Source organism: Narcine bancroftii, chromosome 2, assembly GCF_036971445.1.
Source record: "Narcine bancroftii isolate sNarBan1 chromosome 2, sNarBan1.hap1, whole genome shotgun sequence".
In the NCBI taxonomy this organism is placed as follows: domain Eukaryota; kingdom Metazoa; phylum Chordata; class Chondrichthyes; order Torpediniformes; family Narcinidae; genus Narcine; species Narcine bancroftii.
In genome coordinates this window covers 312,894,664-312,914,972 of record NC_091470.1, presented here as the reverse complement: position 1 = coordinate 312,914,972, position 20,309 = coordinate 312,894,664, and the positions used below count along the sequence as shown (strand labels likewise).

Sequence of the window (20,309 nt, the reverse complement as noted above, 5' to 3'; positions counted from 1 at the left end):
ATGTCATTTCATACCAGGGACTGACGACCTCTAACCCTACTCTTATCCCCAGAGACAGCTGACGCGGGTGTACCAATTAAACCAGTGGAAAAGGGACAGCAGAAAGTCACCCATTTCCAGATGAAGGTAGAACACTCTGATCCCTGGGTTTGAGTGGGTTCAGTGGAAAGGCAGTCAGTGTCCCAGTTAAGGGTAGCCCTGTGGAAACAGCATAAAGGGCTTCCTGTCCTGGGACTCTGCACAGCCAATTACATGGGATGCCAGTGGAAAAGGGGCTATTGTCTCTTTGGGTCAAATTTACTTCGGATAGCATTGCAAGGATATTTAACTTCATTAATGTTCTTGTAAAGGCTTACTCATTTTCTCATGATTTAGCATAACTTCCTTGTTTATTTTATACAAAGCTACTGATTACAATTCCAAGTTTTACTTTTACAATTCCAAGTTTATCTTTCATCTTGAAAAATGTCTTGCTCAAACCTCCATGCTAATTGTATTTGAAAGTATAGTATGATGTTCATGCTATTTTCAAAATTTATCCTTTCAAAGTACATCATTGCTCACTTATTGCCTTTAAACAAAGTATAAAAGAATTAGGAAGTGTAAAAATAATCGCTGGATTTCAGACCACTTATTGTGTGTTGATGATATTTTTCATTTGATTGTTATTATTGTTTTAGATATAGAGCATGGTACCAGGCTATTTCAGCCCACGAGCTTGTGCCGTCCAATGAACCTACAACCCCTGGTACATTTCAAACGGTGGGAGGAAACCGCCCCTGGGGAAAACCCACACAGACACAGACACATACAAACTCCTTACTGACAGCATGGGATTCGAACCCTGATCCTGATTGTGGCAAGCCGCTCAAATTTCATCCAACTCCTTTATTGTATTTACAGTCTCACAGTAACAGGTTTGAAGGAAATGTACAAAAATTATACTCGGAGAATGTTTTATATTCAGTAATGTGATTCTGAATCTGGGATAGTTGAACTGGATTAAAATTTACCCTCAATTTTTGGATACTTTAGTTAAATATTTAAAAGAATTGAAACTTAAATTGTGCTTTTGTCTCCAAAAGATACATGAAGTGTCCCAAGTAAAACACAATCTGCTGGTGAAATTAAGGGGATTGAGCAGCATCAGTGGGAGAAAAAGAATTGCCAATATTTCAAACAAGATACCTTCAAGAACTTTGTTTTAGATATTTCTTCCTTCTTCTTCTGTACAGGTGACCACATCATTATTCCAAATGACAGTATACAAAATAATTATGAATGCTGTCAAAAATAGAACAGAATCTCTTGCTGATGTTTGTTTTTGTAAATAGTCACTGAAATTGGCATAGGTGCTCTCATATTCTTTGAACTGCAAGAAAAGCACACCATAAATCCAAATGAAACATTGTAAACAATAATTATTGGTAGTTAAAAATAGATAGTAATTGCACACATGAGCATAGAGCTTAAAGAAGATTTGAAAATCCCATAATTTTCTGTGCAATTTTACACATTGACAAAAATCTCTGATATCATATGTATGTGACATTTCAGCTCATTTTGTAGGGTTTTCAGTCTACCACAATGTATTCAGAAGAGCAAAAGAAATGAATGAGGACCACAAATTTTATCCTTGGAATCATTGGCGAAAATCTATCCTGCAAACAATCAGGGTCCTAAAACATACATAGTCCATTTCTGTCGATGGATGCTGCCTGACCCATTGAGTCTGTCCAACTTTTTGTTATTCACTCAAGATTCCAGCATCCACAATTTTATTGTTTCTCTATTATGCTGCTCCACTACTAATTCTCAACTCCCTCCAAAATGAGATATCTACCATATCTGATGTTGACCAATAGATTTTAGCAATTTTACATATTACAGTACACTTGAATGGTCTGATTTATTTAGTGAAAGGAGGGAGCTGTGGTTGCCAGAAAAAAAACTATTCTTAGAAAGGTGATGATGAATTTGATTGGCAGCTCAAAAGATCAGTTCCTCAAACAAAATAGCTGGAGGATCAAAGGTGATATTATCATTGTTACAGATGTGACCTTTCAGAAATTGAAAATGAGAAACATATTTGCAGGAGTTAGAGATTATAGGCCCCAAAAGATAAACTGAAGGTTTTGCTATACAGAATTGGAATCCCCTAGTTTGGTATGACTGAATATTAATAATTAAAAGTAAACTCCTGATCATGGATGAGACAGATCTATAGATGTAATTCCCTGGTAATTCTGGTCCTGTTCTGCAGGCATGGGATTTCAAATAAATTCTAACATCCAGTCCACTTTCAGTTTTGATTTTGTTATGCTCATTTAGATATTTTGTCTGTGAACAAACAATAAGAAGCTGAAGAGACTCAGCAGGTCAAGCAACATCCATGGAGGGATATAGACAGCTAGTGTTTGGGGTCAGGATCCTTTCTCTCAATTAAGGTAAGAAAGGGAGATCACAAATGTAAAAGTGGAGAGGAGCCATGGGGTGATAGGATACCGGACAAAAAATGCTGGGAGAGGTGGAGAGATGGGAGAAGACCACTGGGGTGCAAAGGGACAGTAGCCTCTACAGAAAAATGAGCATGAGAGCACGTACAGAAGAGATGGAAACAGTGGAACCAAATAATAGTGTGAGTTACCAAAAATAGGAAGACTCAATATTCAAGCCATTTGGTTTTAGGTTACCCTGGAGGAATATGATATGTTGATCCTTCAGTTTATGTTTGACCTCACCCTAGCAATGAATGAGGACAGATATGTCTATGTATAAGGGGAATTAAAATGACTGGCAACCAGGAGTTCAAGCCGTGATCTAAAGGCAGTGTAGATGTTCAGTGAAGTGTTTGCCCAATATGCATTTGTTGTCACCAGTGCAGAGGAGGCCACACTGAATGTAGAAGATAAAGGGGGCAAGGTGCATATTAAACCATACCTCATCTTGAAAGGTGTTTATTGCCTGGTTTTAAGGAGATGTAGGGACAAATTTTGCACCTTCTGCTGTGGAAAAGCAAAGTGCCTTTCAGGATAAGAGGCTGGAAGAGTAAGCCAGCAAGCCATAGGTGGAATAATCCCTGTGTGAAATGGAAAGGGATGGGGAGGAGAAGATGTGGCTCATGATGGGATCACATTGAATTTATGGAAGTGTCTGGTCTGAAAATATTCATTTCATTAAAAAGTCCGTTGATGAGTTAAGTCACAGCATTATAATTGTTTTCCACCTTGCTTCGGGTGGCAATGTTAAGCAATCTACAATTGATAATAATTTACATAGTAGCAGATGAGTACAGTAAATGGTGGCATAGCCTAGCACTTGACAGCATGGAAACACTTGCTTCTCCTACTTTTTATATTAATTCACAAATTAAATTCGATTGTTGTTCAATTTTTCTATTATTTTTCCTCATCATTGTTGCCTTCAGCAGTGGCATTCATGAATAATTTTGGTCTCCTGGGCAGCATCTTTCCCATCAAATGGCATTATATATGCAAGTCTGGATAGTGAGTAGTACTGAACAAGGAATTATTATGACCATTCTTTTTCTTTTACCCTGTGAGCAAGAGTACAGTGGTTGAAAGATCATCCATCTAGAATTTTAATTTTTTTCTTCCTCCAATATTTGCACTTAAAAAAATTTTTATTCATGAATCATTGGGGATAAGTTTGGATTCCTGGATTCTCATACACTCGCTGATGACCAAGCAGTTCTTTGAATGGCAGAAAACTGCAGTGAATGAACCTGATTTTTTTGTGAAAATGCAAGAAAATAAGTTTGACATTTTCATGATTAATTTTGTTACTTTGCTTTTACTATTTTCTCTATGAATTTTTAAATCCAAAATAGAGCTGAAGGGTGGCAGATTTTTTTGTTATGCTTGGGCAGCATGCAAAACTAAGATTTTCAATGTACCTCAGTACATGTGACAATAAACTATTCCTGGCATAGACAATGGTCCCACCCTAGCAAATTGGATAATTCAAGACTTGTAAACTTGACTGAATATATTATGTCACATTCTCCTTTTATTCTGTGAGCCATGATTAGTTACCACATTTTAATCATTTTCACATTGTGAGGCATTTCATGCCTGAGCTAATGTGCATATTTGAGTTTTCAGTCTATTCATTTGAACTGGACTTTTAAAGTGTGTTGTTTCAAAAATGTATTTTCCTGAATTATTTGCATGTGCTATGTGGGGCATGGTGGGGGGGGGGGGGGGGGGGGGGGGGAGTCTGATTTCCCTTACAATCTTTTATTGAAATATGGAAGGAAGGAAGTTACTTTCCTTGAGAAGATCCATTGAAGAATAGCCTATATTAAACATATAGGAAATAAATTGGGTCCTATCCAAGAAACTATTAATAGAATTACATATAATTATGAAATAAAAATAACTACATTAGCAGTAGTAATTTTCAAAGCAAACTCGCATATTCATATTTTCTGATGTACTTCCGAGATACAAGAGTTCCACCAGTTTATGCTCCTATTTATAAGTAGGATTGGGGATACATTAATAATCAATTCATGTAAATTTAAATTGTAAGTTATATACAAAACAACTTCAATTCACAATTTCTTTAACCTTGAAAGCGCAGTTCAGTTTAGTACAGATCAGGCCATAATCCAGTGGAGACATAGGTTGGCGCAACATAATGGGTCAAAGGGCAAATAGTGCACTGCAATTCACTGTATTTTACATGTGTGGATTCTCTAATTGCATGTTGAGCAATAACTTTCAGTGATGTATGGGTCTACTTCCCTGTATTAAAGCAAATATTTTTAGTTCCTTGTCCTTAACTAAAAGTAGTTACGTATGTGTTTTTGACACCCCTTTTGAGAAAATAATCTGTTCCATTTCAAAGATAGGCATGTCACTATTCGGGGAAAATGACAGCAGTAAGACCATGGGCCAAATATTGTTCAGTCTAGCCTTCTGCTAAAATTGCACCCCTACTTTCTCTTCACAAACACTTGCCAATTACAGCTCTTTAATTGCAAGTTGGAAGTATAGATACTGTCCCTGTTCCCTGAAGTGTTATAGGGAATGAGTAGCATCTAGGCCCTAGTGGATGAATTTGAAGGTCACTTCCTTGGCAAGGCTGATGACAGCCAATTGCCATTTGGAGTCTTTTAAACTTTATACAGAGATGTTTAAATTTTTAAAAAAATAATTAAAAAATTAAAACCATAAATAATTCACATATTTTACAATAATGTAAATCCATTTCATGTCGTATATATAAGAAAAATGAAGAAAGAATAAAAGACCCTCTCCCATAAATTTCCCACCCTCCCCCCTTCAAAGCAAAAAAGAGTAGAAAAAGAGATCTTCAACAGGAACACTCCTTACTATAAGGCTTCTTTTAGTTTACAGAGACCTTTAGGAGAAAGGGAATGTCTGAGTTTTATTTAAATATTCATATCCACACTTTGTAAATATTTTCCAAAATATGTGATATTTATCTCTGATATTATAAGTAATTTTTTCGTGATATACAACTCCAAACTTACACATGCCATCTCTCAATTCCCAAATCTGTATCAGACTTCCAAGTTACATTTTCTAGCTATTGCTTAAGCAATTTGAACAAACTTCACTTGATACCTATTCAATTTTAATTGGGTTAACCCCTCTAATATCACCCAATAAAAATAAAATTGAATCCTGTAGGAATTTAACCCCCATTATTCGTTCTAATAAATTACCTATTTCCAACCAAAAAGGTTGCCAAGTAGAATGTAGAAATGGACCAACTTCCTGGCAACATCTAAAACATGAATATGAAATTGTCTGGTTTCATTTATTTAACTTTTGTGGTGTCAAATATACTGATGAATAAAATTATATTGTACCAACCTATATCTCACATTTATTGTGCTTTTTATATTTTCTCTACACAACTCAATCCAATTGCACTCATCTATTTGCTTATTCAAATCTACTTCCCATTTTTGTCTTGAATTATGATCCTCTTCTTTCTGAGCTTTCTTTTGTATCAACCTATACATTACTAAAATAAATTTCTTTGTGTCTCCATTACACAACAATGACACTACCTCTGTCCCTGCTGGCAATAATGGATCTTGACCAAAGTTTTCATGTTAGAATCTCATAATCTGATAATAATAAAGTCAAGTGCTCTCAGATATCTTGAACGTCTCCTTCATTCTACTGAAAGTAATGAATTTCCCCACTTCAAACAGTCCTCAATCTTCTTAATACCATGACGTTGTCAAATCTTTAAAATTTGATTTCCCATAGAAAATGGAATAAATATATTTTAAAATAATGCTGTTCTTCTTGACATTAAACCTCCTCCTCCAATCTCTTTATCAACCTTATTCCAAACCTCAATTAAATGTTTCAGTATAAAAGTTTCTCTCTTTGCTATTAGCAATCTTGAATTTCATTTATAATAAAGTATTATGGGTTTGTTTCCTCTATTTTACTAAGTTCTATATTCACCCAAGCTGGTATTTTGTATAAGTCATATATTCCATTAATAAATCGCAAATGATCTGTTTTATATGTGTTCAACAAATTGGGAAGTTTCAAACCTCCTAAATCATACTTCCACATTAATTTTTCCAAAGAAACCCTTGCCATTTTCCCTTTCCTTAAAGATTTCCTATCACAAGCATTTAATTCCTTAAAAACTCTTTTGAGGAATTGCAATCGGAATTGATGAAAAAGATATTGTATTCTAGGAAAAACATTTATTTTAACACAATTTACCTATTAAAGTGATAGGTAATATATTTCATCTTTCCACATCTCTTATTTTCTTTAATAATAGTAATTAAGTATTTTTTTAAAAATTCTGGTTCCACACAAATACCTAAAAATTTTATTCCAGTATCCTGCCATCTAAAATTAATTTATCTCTGGCATTGTGTATAATCCCCAGTTACTAAGGGCATAATTTCACATTTTTTCCCAATTAACTTTATAATTCATTTTAATCTAACTTTAAGATGGCACAAGGAATTTAAAGGATTTGTTAAATAAATCAAAACATCATCTGCAAATATATTTATTTTATATTCTTCCTGATTCACCTTAATACCAATTATCTTTGAATGCTGTCTTATTAGTTCAGCTAAAAGTTCAATTGCTAAAATAAATAAATCTGGTGACAATCTACTTATCTACTTGATATAGTCAACTAAAATGTTGCTGAGACTTGACCATTTGTCACTTCCTTTTCACTATGGCTCTTATATAACATTTTAACCCAATCTATAAATATTGATCCTAACTGACATTTTTCCAAAGCTTTAAAGAGGAAATCCTACTCTAATCTATCAAATGCTTTTTCTGCATCTAAAGCCACTGCAACACTCAAATCTCCCCTCTTTTGTGCTAGATGTATTAAACTAATCAACCGTGCCACATTATCTGCAGATTTCCGATCTTTAACAAATCCAGTTTGATCCATATGTATTAACTTCGGTAAATACTTTGCCAATATATTTTCTAACACTTTAGTTACTATTTTATAATCAAAATTTAATAATGTGATTAGTCTATATGATGCTGGTTTCAATGGATCTCTATCTTTCTTTGGTATCACAGTAATAATTGTAGTTGAAAAGGAATCCAGCTGAGAATGTACCTTCAAACTTAGTTTAACACTTCCATAAATGGAGGTATCAAAAGATCTTTAAAAATTCTACTGTAAACCCATCTTCCCCTGGTGACTTATTACTTTGTAATGAACTCATTATCCCACTAACTTCCTTTTCTGGAAAAGGGGAATTCAAATCTGTTTGCACCTGGCCATTTCAACTAGGTAGATTAATTTGAGATAAAAATGTTATTGATCATGTTCTCATTATGACTGATTATGATTGATATAATTCACAATACAAATCCTTAAATAAATTGTTTGTGTCTTGCGGTTTACGCATAATAATCTCCCAACTTTTTAAACTGCATTAATTGTTCTAGATGCCTATTCTGCTTGCACTTGCCATGAAAGAAACTTATGTGGTCTTTCTCCTAATTCATAGTATCTCTGTTTTGTTCTTTGAATTAATTTTCAGTTCTATATGTCTGAATAGTATTGTATTTGAGTTTTTAAAAATTAATTAATTGTTTTTTCTTCAGAAAATATATTTTGAAAATCCTTTTCCAACTTTGGTGTCTTATTCCAACTGATTTATCAATTTCATATAATCTTTCTTAATTTTTGCTGAATAACTTGTTATGTGTCCCCTTAAATATGCTTTAAGTGCATCCCATATATTAAATTTATTGTCTACTGAATGAGAATTTATTTCTAAAAACAATTGAATTTGTTTTCTTATAAAATCACAGAAATCCACTCTTTTCGACAACACAGTATTAAACCTTCACCTGTAAGGTGAGCCTTCTTTCTTAGGAATTGAACATTCCAATAAAAGTGGAGAATGATCAGATAATATTATAGCTTTATATTCAACATGATTAATTTCAGCCAATGCCAAATATCTATTAAATTTAATTCTTTCATTAAACTTAATGTCATCTTCACTGCTTTAGCTCTCATTACTGATTTTGTTGATTTATCCAGTTTGGATCAAGACAACAAATAAAATCTTCCCCTACTAATACCTTTTCATGTTAAATGTAAAAATGTTTCTTGTATAAAATCTTCATTATCTACATTTGGAGTGTAAATAATCATGTGTCCACATTTCAGAATAAATTTGACAATGAACCAGCACATATCTCCCATAGGATCCTTTATAATATCTTTAATTTTCACTGGCAATTTTAAAAATCAATATTGCACTCCTCTTGCTTTAAAATTAAAAGATGAAGCTGGCACTTGACCCACCCATTCCCTTTTTAATTTGAAATGTTCTTTCTCTGACAAATGAGTCTCCTGTGAAAATGCAATATCTACTTTTATCTTTTTCAAGAGCTAGTATTTTTTTTTTCCTTTTAATTTTACTATTCAGGTCATTAACATTAAAACTAAGAAAATTTAGTGTATTATTCCTATCCATTATCTTAGATCCAAATCTCTTTCAGTCCCGTTCTCCTAGGCCTCTTCTGTTGAATCCAACCAACTCCTGTGAAAGAAGTCTCTGTCCCAAAGAAAAAAGATACAGAAAAAGAATTATAAAAAGTTAACAATATGTGAATTACTACTACATTAATCATTGGAGCGCTTTCATCCCTAACGTCGAAGTACTCCCAAGATCGTGTTATATGGCGAGCTCTCCACTGGCCACCGTGACAGAGGTGCACCAAAGAAAAGGTACAAGGACTGCCTAAAGAAATCTCTTGGTGTCTGCCACATTGACCACCGCCAGTGGGCTGATATCTCCTCAAACCGTGCATCTTGGCGCCTCACAGTTCGGCAGGCAGCAACCTCCTTTGAAGAAGACCGCAGAGCCCACCTCACTGACAAAAGGCAAAGGAGGAAAAACCCAACACCCAACCCCAACCAACCAATTTTCCCCTGCAACCGCTGCAACCGTGTCTGCCTGTCCCGCATCGGACTTGTCAGCCACAAATGAGCCTGCAGCTGACGTGGACATTTACCCCCTCCATAAATCTTCGTCCGCGAAGCCAAGCCAAAGAAGAAAGAAGAAGAATCAAAAACAAAATTTTATCCCCCCAAAAATGCTGAATAAAGAACAAACAGCACTACTCGCCTACACCATTCGGGTTGTGGCTCCATAATGGATAAGGCAAGAAAGGAAAAACATCTAACCCCCCTCCCCTTGGGGAAAGAGAAATTCATTACAAAGTTCATGAAAACAATCCATCACCCGCTGCCTCAGGGTCAGCATTGACTTGATCTTCATCAATTATAACTGTTTTGCTCTGTTCCTCCGGTCCCGCCTGTAACTCCTGTTGACAGCTTAATATGTAGATCAATTCGGCTCTCTTCGGAGTAAGCTGTATCTGCACCACCTCTCTTTGTAGTTCTCACTGAGGACTTGAACTTTCCACTCTTACTTGATGGTCTTCCTTAACTAAAGAAAGTGATTCTACAAAGGCCCTTACTTCTCCTACTTCCACAAAAAACCAAGGTTGGTTATTGTTCAGAAGGACCTTTAAAATAACTGTGTGCCTGAAAGTAAACTTGTAGCCTTTCTTCCAAAGGATTACCTTCACTGGATTGAATTATTTACTTCTGTCCTCCACTCCCTTAGATATTTAAAAACTTCAGTCATTTTTTAAATTATGGAATTAATTATTGAATGTGTCACAGAAAATTACTAGAAATCACTTCAAAACATAAAAGTTGAGTAAAATTTTTTTTTAAACTATTTCCCTTCACTTTTGAATCAAGATTAGCAAACCCATTTAAATGAATTGGTTCCATCCACACATGGCAGCCACCCATCCCTTCTTGTGAGCCTAATGGATCAAATGCAAATAGTAAGATGCGGCGTCAGATACAATGGTAACTTTTCTCTAAAATACCTCGTTTGTGTGTTTCATTCTAAAGGCTTGGATATAATGCATGAACTGACCTGAGAGGGCATCATACTGGCATTTCTCTATGGAATTGCTGCTATGGACGAGTAGGCTTTGATCCATGAGGAAACTGTTCAATAGATTTCATAAATATCACCATTATTGACGCTTCCCTTACAATTGAAAATCAACTTTCACCTCTCTCTTTTCCAACTCATTTGAAGGGTTGCAGATCAAAAACATTAACTGTTCTTCTTTCCACAGATGCTACTAAAATTGCTAATCATTTTTTCCAGTATTTTCTGATTTTGTTTGAGATTTCTAGGGTCTGTTTATTTTAATTATTTTCACTAAAAAGAGGAATTCAGAGCAGCAGGTTTTCAGGAACACCTAATGGGAAAGAGAAACAGAAACCAAAAACATGTGATATTTCATTTCTGAGTTGAAGACCTTGGCAGCTGAGGGAATTGCTGTTATTGGTGAAATTATTAAATTCAGGAATCTGGAAGATTTAAAAATTAGAATTACTCAGGTTTGCCGAACACAACAGATGGGATATTTCAAAGAGCAAGATTATGAAAGGCTTTAAAAGTAGAATGAAAATTGTAAGACAGGTTAAAAAAAACTGCAGATGTAAGAAATCTGAAACAAAACAGAAAATGTTGGAAGTAAATTATTAAAAAAAAATTAGATAAATAGCGCAGTAACAAGCACTACAACTCCCTGTACGTTTTGAAGGGTGGGAGGAAACTGAAGCACCCGGAGGAAATCCAGTCATGGGGAGAATGTGCAAATTCCTTACAGACAGCAGTGGATTTAAAACCCAGTTGCTGGCACTGTAACAGCGTCGCACTAACCGCTACACTAGCTGTGCCGCCCATACTCAGCAGTATAGGCGGCATATGTAAAATTAAGGTGTTGCTGAACTGGAAGCAGCTAAGGAGATCAAATTGTGCTGGGAGTGTAATCATTTAGTTGAGATATACCCAAGGCATTCTCCAAGCACTAGCTCAGTCATGTTCTGTGGCTGATCTCCCGGAAGTAATATTGAGCACAACTCCGTGGAGCTCTCAAAGTCTGCTTCTACACTGTACAAAATTCCCAAAGGAATGCTAGACATCTTTGGTATCATTATCTGAGCTCTATGCCTTAAAACCTTAGACATAAAGATCCCTTAGATGAAAAATTGTGAGTTTTTAGTCAAGTTGGATAATTCCTCAATATGGCTTTACAATTAATTTTTCTTTAAAATATAATTGCCCGGCACAAAATACATGGTGTTAAGTGGTTTAATTTTGAGGCAGTTTTGTCTTCAAGTTCTCATGCACACAAAAGAGCAAGAATAAGGGGCGTGGCCATGCAGAGGATCTGAGCAGACATATTCTGAAAGAGCTCTCCAGGAAAAGTATTAAAAAGATGGTTTGGAAATTAAAAAATCAGAATTTCATTGTCAAAAATGGATAAAACTAGTACTAAATGACCAAGGCGACCAAAAATGAAAACTGAAGAAGTAGCAGCTCAGCCAGAAACATTGATGAGGAGTGACACAAAAGGGGCCATTGGACAGGCTGAACCCTGTAAACCTGGGGGGTTGGCCCAAGATACAGCCAATATCTTGAACTAAAGGGAAACTTTGTGCAATCACTTTAAGAGCGTCAAATCAGCGAAAAGAGACATATCAGAAATAAAAGAAATTGTGGAAAATTTAACGGAACAAATGTTGCAAGTGGAGGATGAGTTGGCAAAACAAAAGACAGGCCAAAGACTCTGGAAGAAAAAGTAAAAACATAGACATAGAGAGAAAAGGAAACATGAACAAGATTGACCATATGGAAAATTTCAGCAGACATAATAATGTAAGATTATTGGACTGAGAGAAGGAATTGAGGGGAAATACCCAGTGAGCTTTACTGAAACATGATTCCCAAAAATGCTAGGGCAAAGCAAACTAAATGCAAGGCTGCAAATTAAAAAGGCATACAGGAACCTCGGATCCAGAAGAACCATTAATCAATGACCCCGACCAGTCCTGGTAAGACTTTTAAATTACCGGGAGCAGGATGCAATCTTGCAAGCAGCATATGAATTTTCAAAAAATAACAATGGCCTATTAATGGTGGACAACAAAAAAGTAATGTTTTTCTAGGACTTTAGCCCTCCCCTGGTCAAACAAAAGAATTTGATGAGGTAAAGAGACCTCAAAAACTTAAAATACTCAGTGACTTACTCAGTGATGCTGAGGGTCAGTGTTTCAGAAGGTAATCAAATAATTTTCAAGAATAAGAAAATATGAGAATTTTTACGAAGGCTGTGTAAAGATTAAAGCTGCCAGATAAGAAGATTGAAATGACCATTTTAAAATGGGATTAACTGTAAAATGTATCTTTTTTCAATCTTGTAATTTTGAACCATCTTATTTTTACTGCTTAAAAGGAAAAAAAAATCGCTGTAATATACATGGAGAGCTCTGGAGAGAAAGGAAACTGGAGAGGAAAGTGACAGGGTGGAACATGGTGCCGGGAGAGGAGCAGTTTTAAAAATGGTGCTAAAGGGAGGGGCTCTTCTTCAGAAAATTCCATGGTCTTTATAGTGTGTTTCCTGCTTACGTCACCATCAGACCTAGGGATGTGTGTGTGTTTTTTAAAGGGGAAATGTGTTTGTTTCTTAAAAGAGAAATGTTATTCCAAAGGGAAATATTACTTAAGAGGCAAATGTTCCTTACAAGGGAAATATTTCTTAAAAGGGAAATGTTTCAGTATTATTTAAAAAGTCAGAAAGATTTTATTGTTATACAATATCTGTTTGAAAAATGGTATGGACAATACAATTAAGTTTATTAGTCTTAATATTAATGGATTAAATGGGTAAGTGAAATCTTAGCATACTTGTAAAAATTTAAGGTAAATATGATCTTTCATATTGGAACATGATAAATTGAAAATAGGTAGGATAAATAACATCGTCTTTTTAATACACCAGTATTAATAGAAGGCACATCAGTTGACCAGTCCAGAATGTATTTAATGGCACATTGTAAAATTTATGGAGTAGCACAGACACTTATAAATATCTATTCCCCAAATTATGATGATGAAGCCTTTATGAAGGATATCTTCTTAAAAACAGCAGAGGGAAGACAAAATATATCGGTCAAAGGAGATTTTAAATTTTGCTTGGATCCAGCATTAGTTAAATCTACAACCACAGTAATGAAGGTGAAAGCGCCAAAAACCACAATTTCATATATGAAGGTTCTAAATCAGGGGTGTCAAACTCAAATTCACAGAGGGCCAAAATTAAAAGCATGGGCTAAGTCATGGGCCAAACTAAATATTTATTGAAAATTTTCAACAACACCTGCATGTTTTCTCTTCTTTCAACATATGTAATCTTAAACTTTTTCTTATTAAAATAAATGTTTAATATTAGGCATTGGATACTGCTGGGGGGAACAGCCTATCAGGAATGAGTCGTGGGAGTCAGGCCTCTGGCACAGGGGCTGCCTCTGAGGTTCAGAAGGGAAGGAGGGATAAGAACAGGATATTGTAATTGGGGACTCATTAGTCAGAGGGACAGATAGAAAGTTGTGGGACGAGATCGGCGATCCAGGTTGGTCTGTTGCCTCCCTGGTGCCTGGGTCAGGGATATCTCTGATCGAGTTCATAGCATTCTGCAAGGGGAAGGAGAACAGCCAGAAGTCATGGTCCATTTGGGGACCAATGACTTAGTTAGTTAGAAATGGGGATGAGGTCCTGAAACAGGATTATGTGGAATTAGGTAGGAAGTTAAAAAACAGGATCTCCAAAGTAGTAATCTCTGGATTGCTGCCGGTGCCATGCGCTAGTGAGGATAGAAATAGGAGGATGTGGAGGATGAATGCGTGGCTAAAGAGATGGTGCAGGGGGCAAGGGATAAGATTTCTGGATCATTGGGATCTCTTCTGGGGAAGGTCGGACCTGTACAAAAGGGACGGACTCCACTTGAACTGGAGGGGGACCAATGTGCTGGCATGCAGATTTTCTAGAGCTGTGGGGGAAGGTTTAAACTAGTGTGAGTGCAGTGTCAAGGGAGCATGGCCACCTAGATAGGAATAATAACGATAACAAAGGTAGGATGAAGATTAGGGTAAAAGGTAGAAAAGAGAATATAGGTGAGGGTCATTCTCTGAAATGCATATATTTTAATGCAAGAAGCATAGTGAACAAGGTAGATGAGCTTAGAGCATAATTGGGGTCATGATATTGTGGCAATTAGTGAGACCTGGCTACAGGAGGGGCAGGACTGGCAACTTAATATTCCAGGGTACATTTGTTTTAGATGTGATAGAGCAGCAGGTAAAAAAGGGGGAGGAGTTGCTCTGCTTGTTAAGGAGGACATTACTGGCGTGAGGTGGCAGGATGGTCTGGAGGGATCGTCCAGTGAGGCTGTTTGGGTGGAATTGAGGGGTGAAGGAGGCATGAGGGTGCTAATAGGGGTGTATTACAGACCACCAAATCGGCCAAGAAAATTAGAGGAACAAATTTGTAGGGAGATAACATGTATGTGTGAAAATCATAAGGTAGTGATCATGGGAGATTTTAACTTCCCTCACATTGATTGGGATACCCATACAGTTAGAGGGCTGGATGGGCTAGAGTTCGTTAAATGTGTTCAAGATTGTTTTCTAAATCAATTAGTTGAAGAACTGACTCGGGAAGGTGTAATACTAGATCTCCTGTTAGGGAATGAGCTAGGTCAGGTATCGGACATTAATGTTGTAGAAAAAATTGGGTCTAGTGATCATAACTCTGTTAGTTTTCGGGTAGTATTAGGGAAGAGCAAGGAGAGGCCTAAAGTTGAGGTTCTGGATTGGAGAAGAGCAAATTTCAAAGGAATAAGAAGGAATTTGGGGAGTATTGAGTGGGACAGGATATTTTCAGGTAAGGATGTAAATTAAAAATGGAGGATATTCAAAAAAGAAATTTTGAGGGTACAGAGTAGATATGTCCCAGTGAGGATCAAAGGAAAAGCTGGAAGTCACAGGGAGGCTTGGTTTTCGAAGAATATTGGAAATTTGGTTAGGAGAAAAAGGGAGGTGTAGAAGAGGTATAAAGAGCAGGGAGCTGAGAGTTTGAAGGAGGACTACAAGGAGTGTAGAAGGAATCTTAAGAAAGAAATTAGAAAGGCCAAAAAAAGGCACGAAGAGGCTTTGGCAGACAGAGTAAAAATAAATCCAAAGGGTTTCTATAGATACATTAAAAGTAAAAGATTAGTGAGGGATAAAATTGGACCCCTTGTAGATAGCGAAGGTAGGCTGAGTGAGAAGTCAGAGGAAATGGGGGAAATTTTGAATGATTTCTTTGCCTTGGTATTAATTAGGGAAAAAAAATATTGAACCAGTTGAAGTAAAGAAAAATTGTGGGGAGGTCATGAAGCATATAGGGATAACCGAGGAGGTAGTGATGGCTGTGTTGAAAAAGATAAAGGTGGATAAATCTCTAGGACCAGACAGAATATTCCCAAGGACACTCAGGGAGGCTTGTGGACAGATAGTGGGGCCATTAACAGAGATATTTAGGATGTCACTGGTCACGGGGGTAGTGCCAAAGGATTGGAGGGTGGCGCATGTGGTTCCGCTGTTTAAGAAAGGGTCCAAATGTAAACCTGGGAATTATAGGCCCGTGAGTCTGACATCTGTGGTGGGTAAGTTGATGGAAAGTGTTCTGAGGGATGGTATTTACAAATATTTGGAGGTACAGGGATTGCTAGGGAGTAATCAGCACGGTTTTGTCAGGGGTAGATCATGCTTGAAAAACCTGATTGAATTTTTCGAGGGGGTTACAAAAAAGGTTGATGAAGGGAAACCTGTGAATGTTGTCTATTTACACTTTAATAAAGCTTTTGACAAAGTTCCCCACAGGAGGTTAGGAAAAAAACATGGAGGCATTAGGTATAAATAAGGAGATAGTGAAATGGATTCAGAAATGGTTGGATGGGAGGTGTCAGAGAGTAGTGGTAGAAAATTGTTTGTCTAATTGGAGGCCGGTGACTAGTGGAGTTCCTCAGGGATCGGTCCTGGGTCCACTATTGTTTGTTATAAATATTAACGATCTGGAAGTAGGGGTGGAGAATTGGATAAGCAAGTTTGCGGATGATACAAAGATTGGTGGTGTTGTTGCCAGTGAGGAAGATTACCGTAGATTAAAAGGTGATTTAGGAAGGCTGGAGGTGTGGGCTGAGAAATGGCTGATGGAATTTAATACAGATTAGTGTGAGGTGTTACATTTTGGAAAGGCAAATCTAAATAAGTCATATGCATTAAATGGTAGGCTATTGAGAGCAACAAAGGGATTTAGGAGTGATGGTAAATAGTACCCTCAAGGCTGATACTCAGGTAGATGGTGTGGTGAAGAAGGCATTTGGAATGTTGGCCTTCATAAATCGGAGTATTGAATTCAAGAGTAGGGAGGTTATGATGAAATTGTACAAGGCATTGGTGAGGCCAAGTTTGGAGTACTGTGTACAGTTTTGGTCACCAAATTATAGGAAAGATATAAACAAAATAGAGAGAGTTCAGAGAAGGTTCACGAGAATGTTGACAGGATTTGAAGGTTTGAGTTACAGGGAAAGGTTGTGCAGACTAGGTCTTTTTTCTCTGGAGCGTAGAAGATTGAGGGGGGGACTTGATAGAGGTATTTAAGATTTTAAAAGGGACAGACAGAGTAAATGTGGATAGGCTTTTTCAATTAAGAGTGGGGGAGATTCAAACTAGAGGGCATGGTTTAAGATTGAAGGGGGAAAATTATAAGGGGAACATGAGGGGATATTTCTTTATGCAAAGGGTGGTAGGGATGTGGAATGAGCTTCCGGCAGATGTGGTTGAGGCGAGATCATTGGTTACATTTAAGGATAGACTGGATAGTTACATGGAGAGGAGAGGACTGGAGGGGTATGGACCGGGTGCTGGTCAGTGGGACTAGGAGGGTGGGGAATTGTTACAGCATGGACTAGTAGGGCCGAACTGCCCTGTTCTGTGCTGTAAGTGGTTATATGGTTATATAGTTAATAGTTTTGGTTAAACTCTTTCCAGAAGAAGCATTAACAAATGGGAAATAAAATATTCAATAAATAATATTTCTCTATAGCCTTTAAGCTCCTTTTAAATGTATTTTTTTTCCACAAGCCAACAAGTCAAAAAAATAACAACTTGCTTCAATGACAAACAGGTTTGTCTTTTAAACTGATGAACATATAGTCTGCCTCCCACCTGTCTTGAAAGGTCCTGTTTTCTGTCTTTCGTTTGGCCATTTTTTGTAAGGGGTTTATTAAATGTGAGTTAGGCGACAGGTCGCAGATGCTATTGAAAGTAAAGAGAGGAGGTGAGGGCGATTAGCGGGCTGATGGGCCGGTGCCAACGCATTTGCAAAGCATTCTGGTATTTCTAGTATTAGCTGTGTATGCGCTATACTGGCGCAGCGGCCAGCGGGCCAGCTCTAATACATATTTGATATGATCTTGCGGGCCAAATATAATTATGTCACGGGCCTGAGTTTGACATGTGTGTTCTAAATCCTATCGATATATGGAACATTTAAATCCCAGAGAGAGACGCACTATTCCTTTTACTCTAAGGTACATGATTTATATATACGGATTGATTTATTTTTAATTTCTGCCCAGTTAAAAAGTAGTGATAAAAACAGAATAGCTAGTGAGGCTTTTATCAGACCATTCACCACTAACATTAATTATTCGAATAATGGAAAATCAAGAAAATGTATACAGATGGCATCTCAATGCCACCTTGCTCAAAAGAACAGACTTCTGCGAGTTTATCAAAAGACAGAGAGAAATATTTTGTGAAACAAATCAGCCGTCTACTAATAATAGCTTTTTGATATAGGACATGTTCAAAGCATACTTGAGGAGACAAATTATGTCCCATACAAAAAACCTTAAGAGAGAATCGATGGCAGAAGTAAACAGTTTGGAAAAAGATATTACAGAATTTTTTTAAAAATCAAAGAGCAGGACTACAAGAAGAATACAGACTACTGGAGAATAAAAAGCTAAGATACAATACATTACAAACATATCGAACAGAAAAAGCTATATTAAAAACGAAACAAAAAGTATTACGAGTTAGGTGAACGGGCATATAAAGTCTTATCTTGCAAGTTAAAACAGAGGAGTCATCAAGAATAATAAACGCTATAAAAACAGAGACAGGTAATCTAACATATAAATAAAAGGAAATTAATGATATCTTTAGACAATATTACTCAAAATTATACAAATCAGAATTACTAGAAGACGAGATAGAAATGGAAGAATTTCTGTCGAATGTTGAACTCTCAAAACTAGAAGAGAGAGAAAAGATAGAACTAGACACTCACTTTACAAGAGAAGAAATTTAAAAAGCCCCGGGTACCCTACAGGCTAATAAATCACCAGTGGAGGATAGATTCCCACCCAATTTTTTACAGACAATTCAAAGAATTAGTAATGTACCTATTAATGTATATTCTGGACCAAGAAATAGAGACACAGACCCTCCTGGAATCATTCTCAAATGGTGTTATAACAATACTACCAAAAAAAAGGATCCATTAAAAACTTCGTCATATCGACCAATCTCTCTGTTAAATGCTGATTATAAGATACTATCTGAAACATTGACTAATAGATTATCTACCAAAATTGATACATACATTCCTCAAGTAGTCTAGGAAGGTTAGTTAATATAATACACATGGCAAGATTAGAATGGAATCCAAGCATTACAGTCTCTCTGGATGCGGAAAAAGCATTCAACCTTTTGGAATGGCCCTTTCGATTTAAAACACTTAAAACATTTGTCATAGGCAGAACATTTATAAACTGGATAAAAAACTTTATATCATAAACTACAAGCTAAATTTATAACATATAGTCAGATGTCAGCGGTGTTTTCCTTGAGTAGATTGAGTAGACAGGGATGGCCCATGTCCCCATAGCTTTTTATACTAGTGATTGAACTGCTAGCAGAGATAATAAGAAGGGATCCAGATATAAAGGGGTTTAAAGTTGGACAAAAAGAACACAAAGTTAGTCTATTTGCCGATTACGTGCTATTGTACCTATCAGACCCTATTAAATCTTTGGAAAAATTACAAAGAACATTAGAAAAATATGGAAGAGTATCTGGCTAAAGAGATAAAAATGGGCAAAAATGATATATTGCCATTGACACATTTAGAATGTGAAAGGTATCAAAAAGGAAGTACTGTGGCAATGCGCATAGTTGTAGCGACAAACCTCTTGTCACGCGCGGTCAGTGGGGCAGCTGTGGCAAAATGGTGTCATGGGACCTTCTCTTCCTGTCCAGACCAGAAAGGCATGTGTGCACTTGCATCAGCATGACGCAAGTTCCAGAACGTGAGTGGCAGGACCAGACACAGCCTTAAAGGCTCCAGCATGGAATTCAAAGTAAAGCAGTTGTGTTACTCGAGCTCTTAGCTTCTTGTCTCAGTCTTTTTGCTGCGCTCGCGCACAACCCGCTACACTGGTGACCCTGAGAAGTCTCCACGACCTGAAGATTTGGCACAATGGAACCTGCAGATGTAGGCACTGTTGCAGTGAATCTGCCAACTTTCTGGATGAACAAGCCCCACACATGGTTTGGCCAAGCAGAGGCCCAGTTCCAGATCAAACAGATAACCTCCAATTCAATGAGATACTTCTACATCGTCAGCTCGCTCGAACAGGAAGCTGCTTCACGAGTTGATGACCTCATCCAGGCACCGCCAGAAGAAATGAAAAACATGGTTCTTAAAAACCTCCTCATTATTTCGTACGGTCTTTCATGATGCAAGAGAGCCGCCAGGCTCCTTCACTTGGATGGTCGAGGCGATAGGATAC

At 36.9% G+C, this 20,309-nt stretch overlaps 1 protein-coding gene across 10 annotated transcripts in view; it reads left to right on the top strand.

The window, feature by feature from the left end:
• trappc9 (trafficking protein particle complex subunit 9) overlaps nucleotides 1–20,309 on the top strand; it is a 650,990-nt gene that overhangs the window by 448,090 nt on the left and 182,591 nt on the right. The window contains exon 24 of one of the 10 annotated variants that reach the window (XM_069921683.1): nucleotides 1,086–4,099. The exons of the other annotated variants lie outside the window; for them this stretch is intronic. Coding sequence (XP_069777784.1) covers nucleotides 1,086–1,093 — 8 coding nt within the window. The 3' untranslated portion in view covers nucleotides 1,094–4,099. Of the gene's footprint in view, nucleotides 1–1,085; nucleotides 4,100–20,309 lie in introns of those variants that run through there. 10 annotated transcript variants of the gene reach the window in all.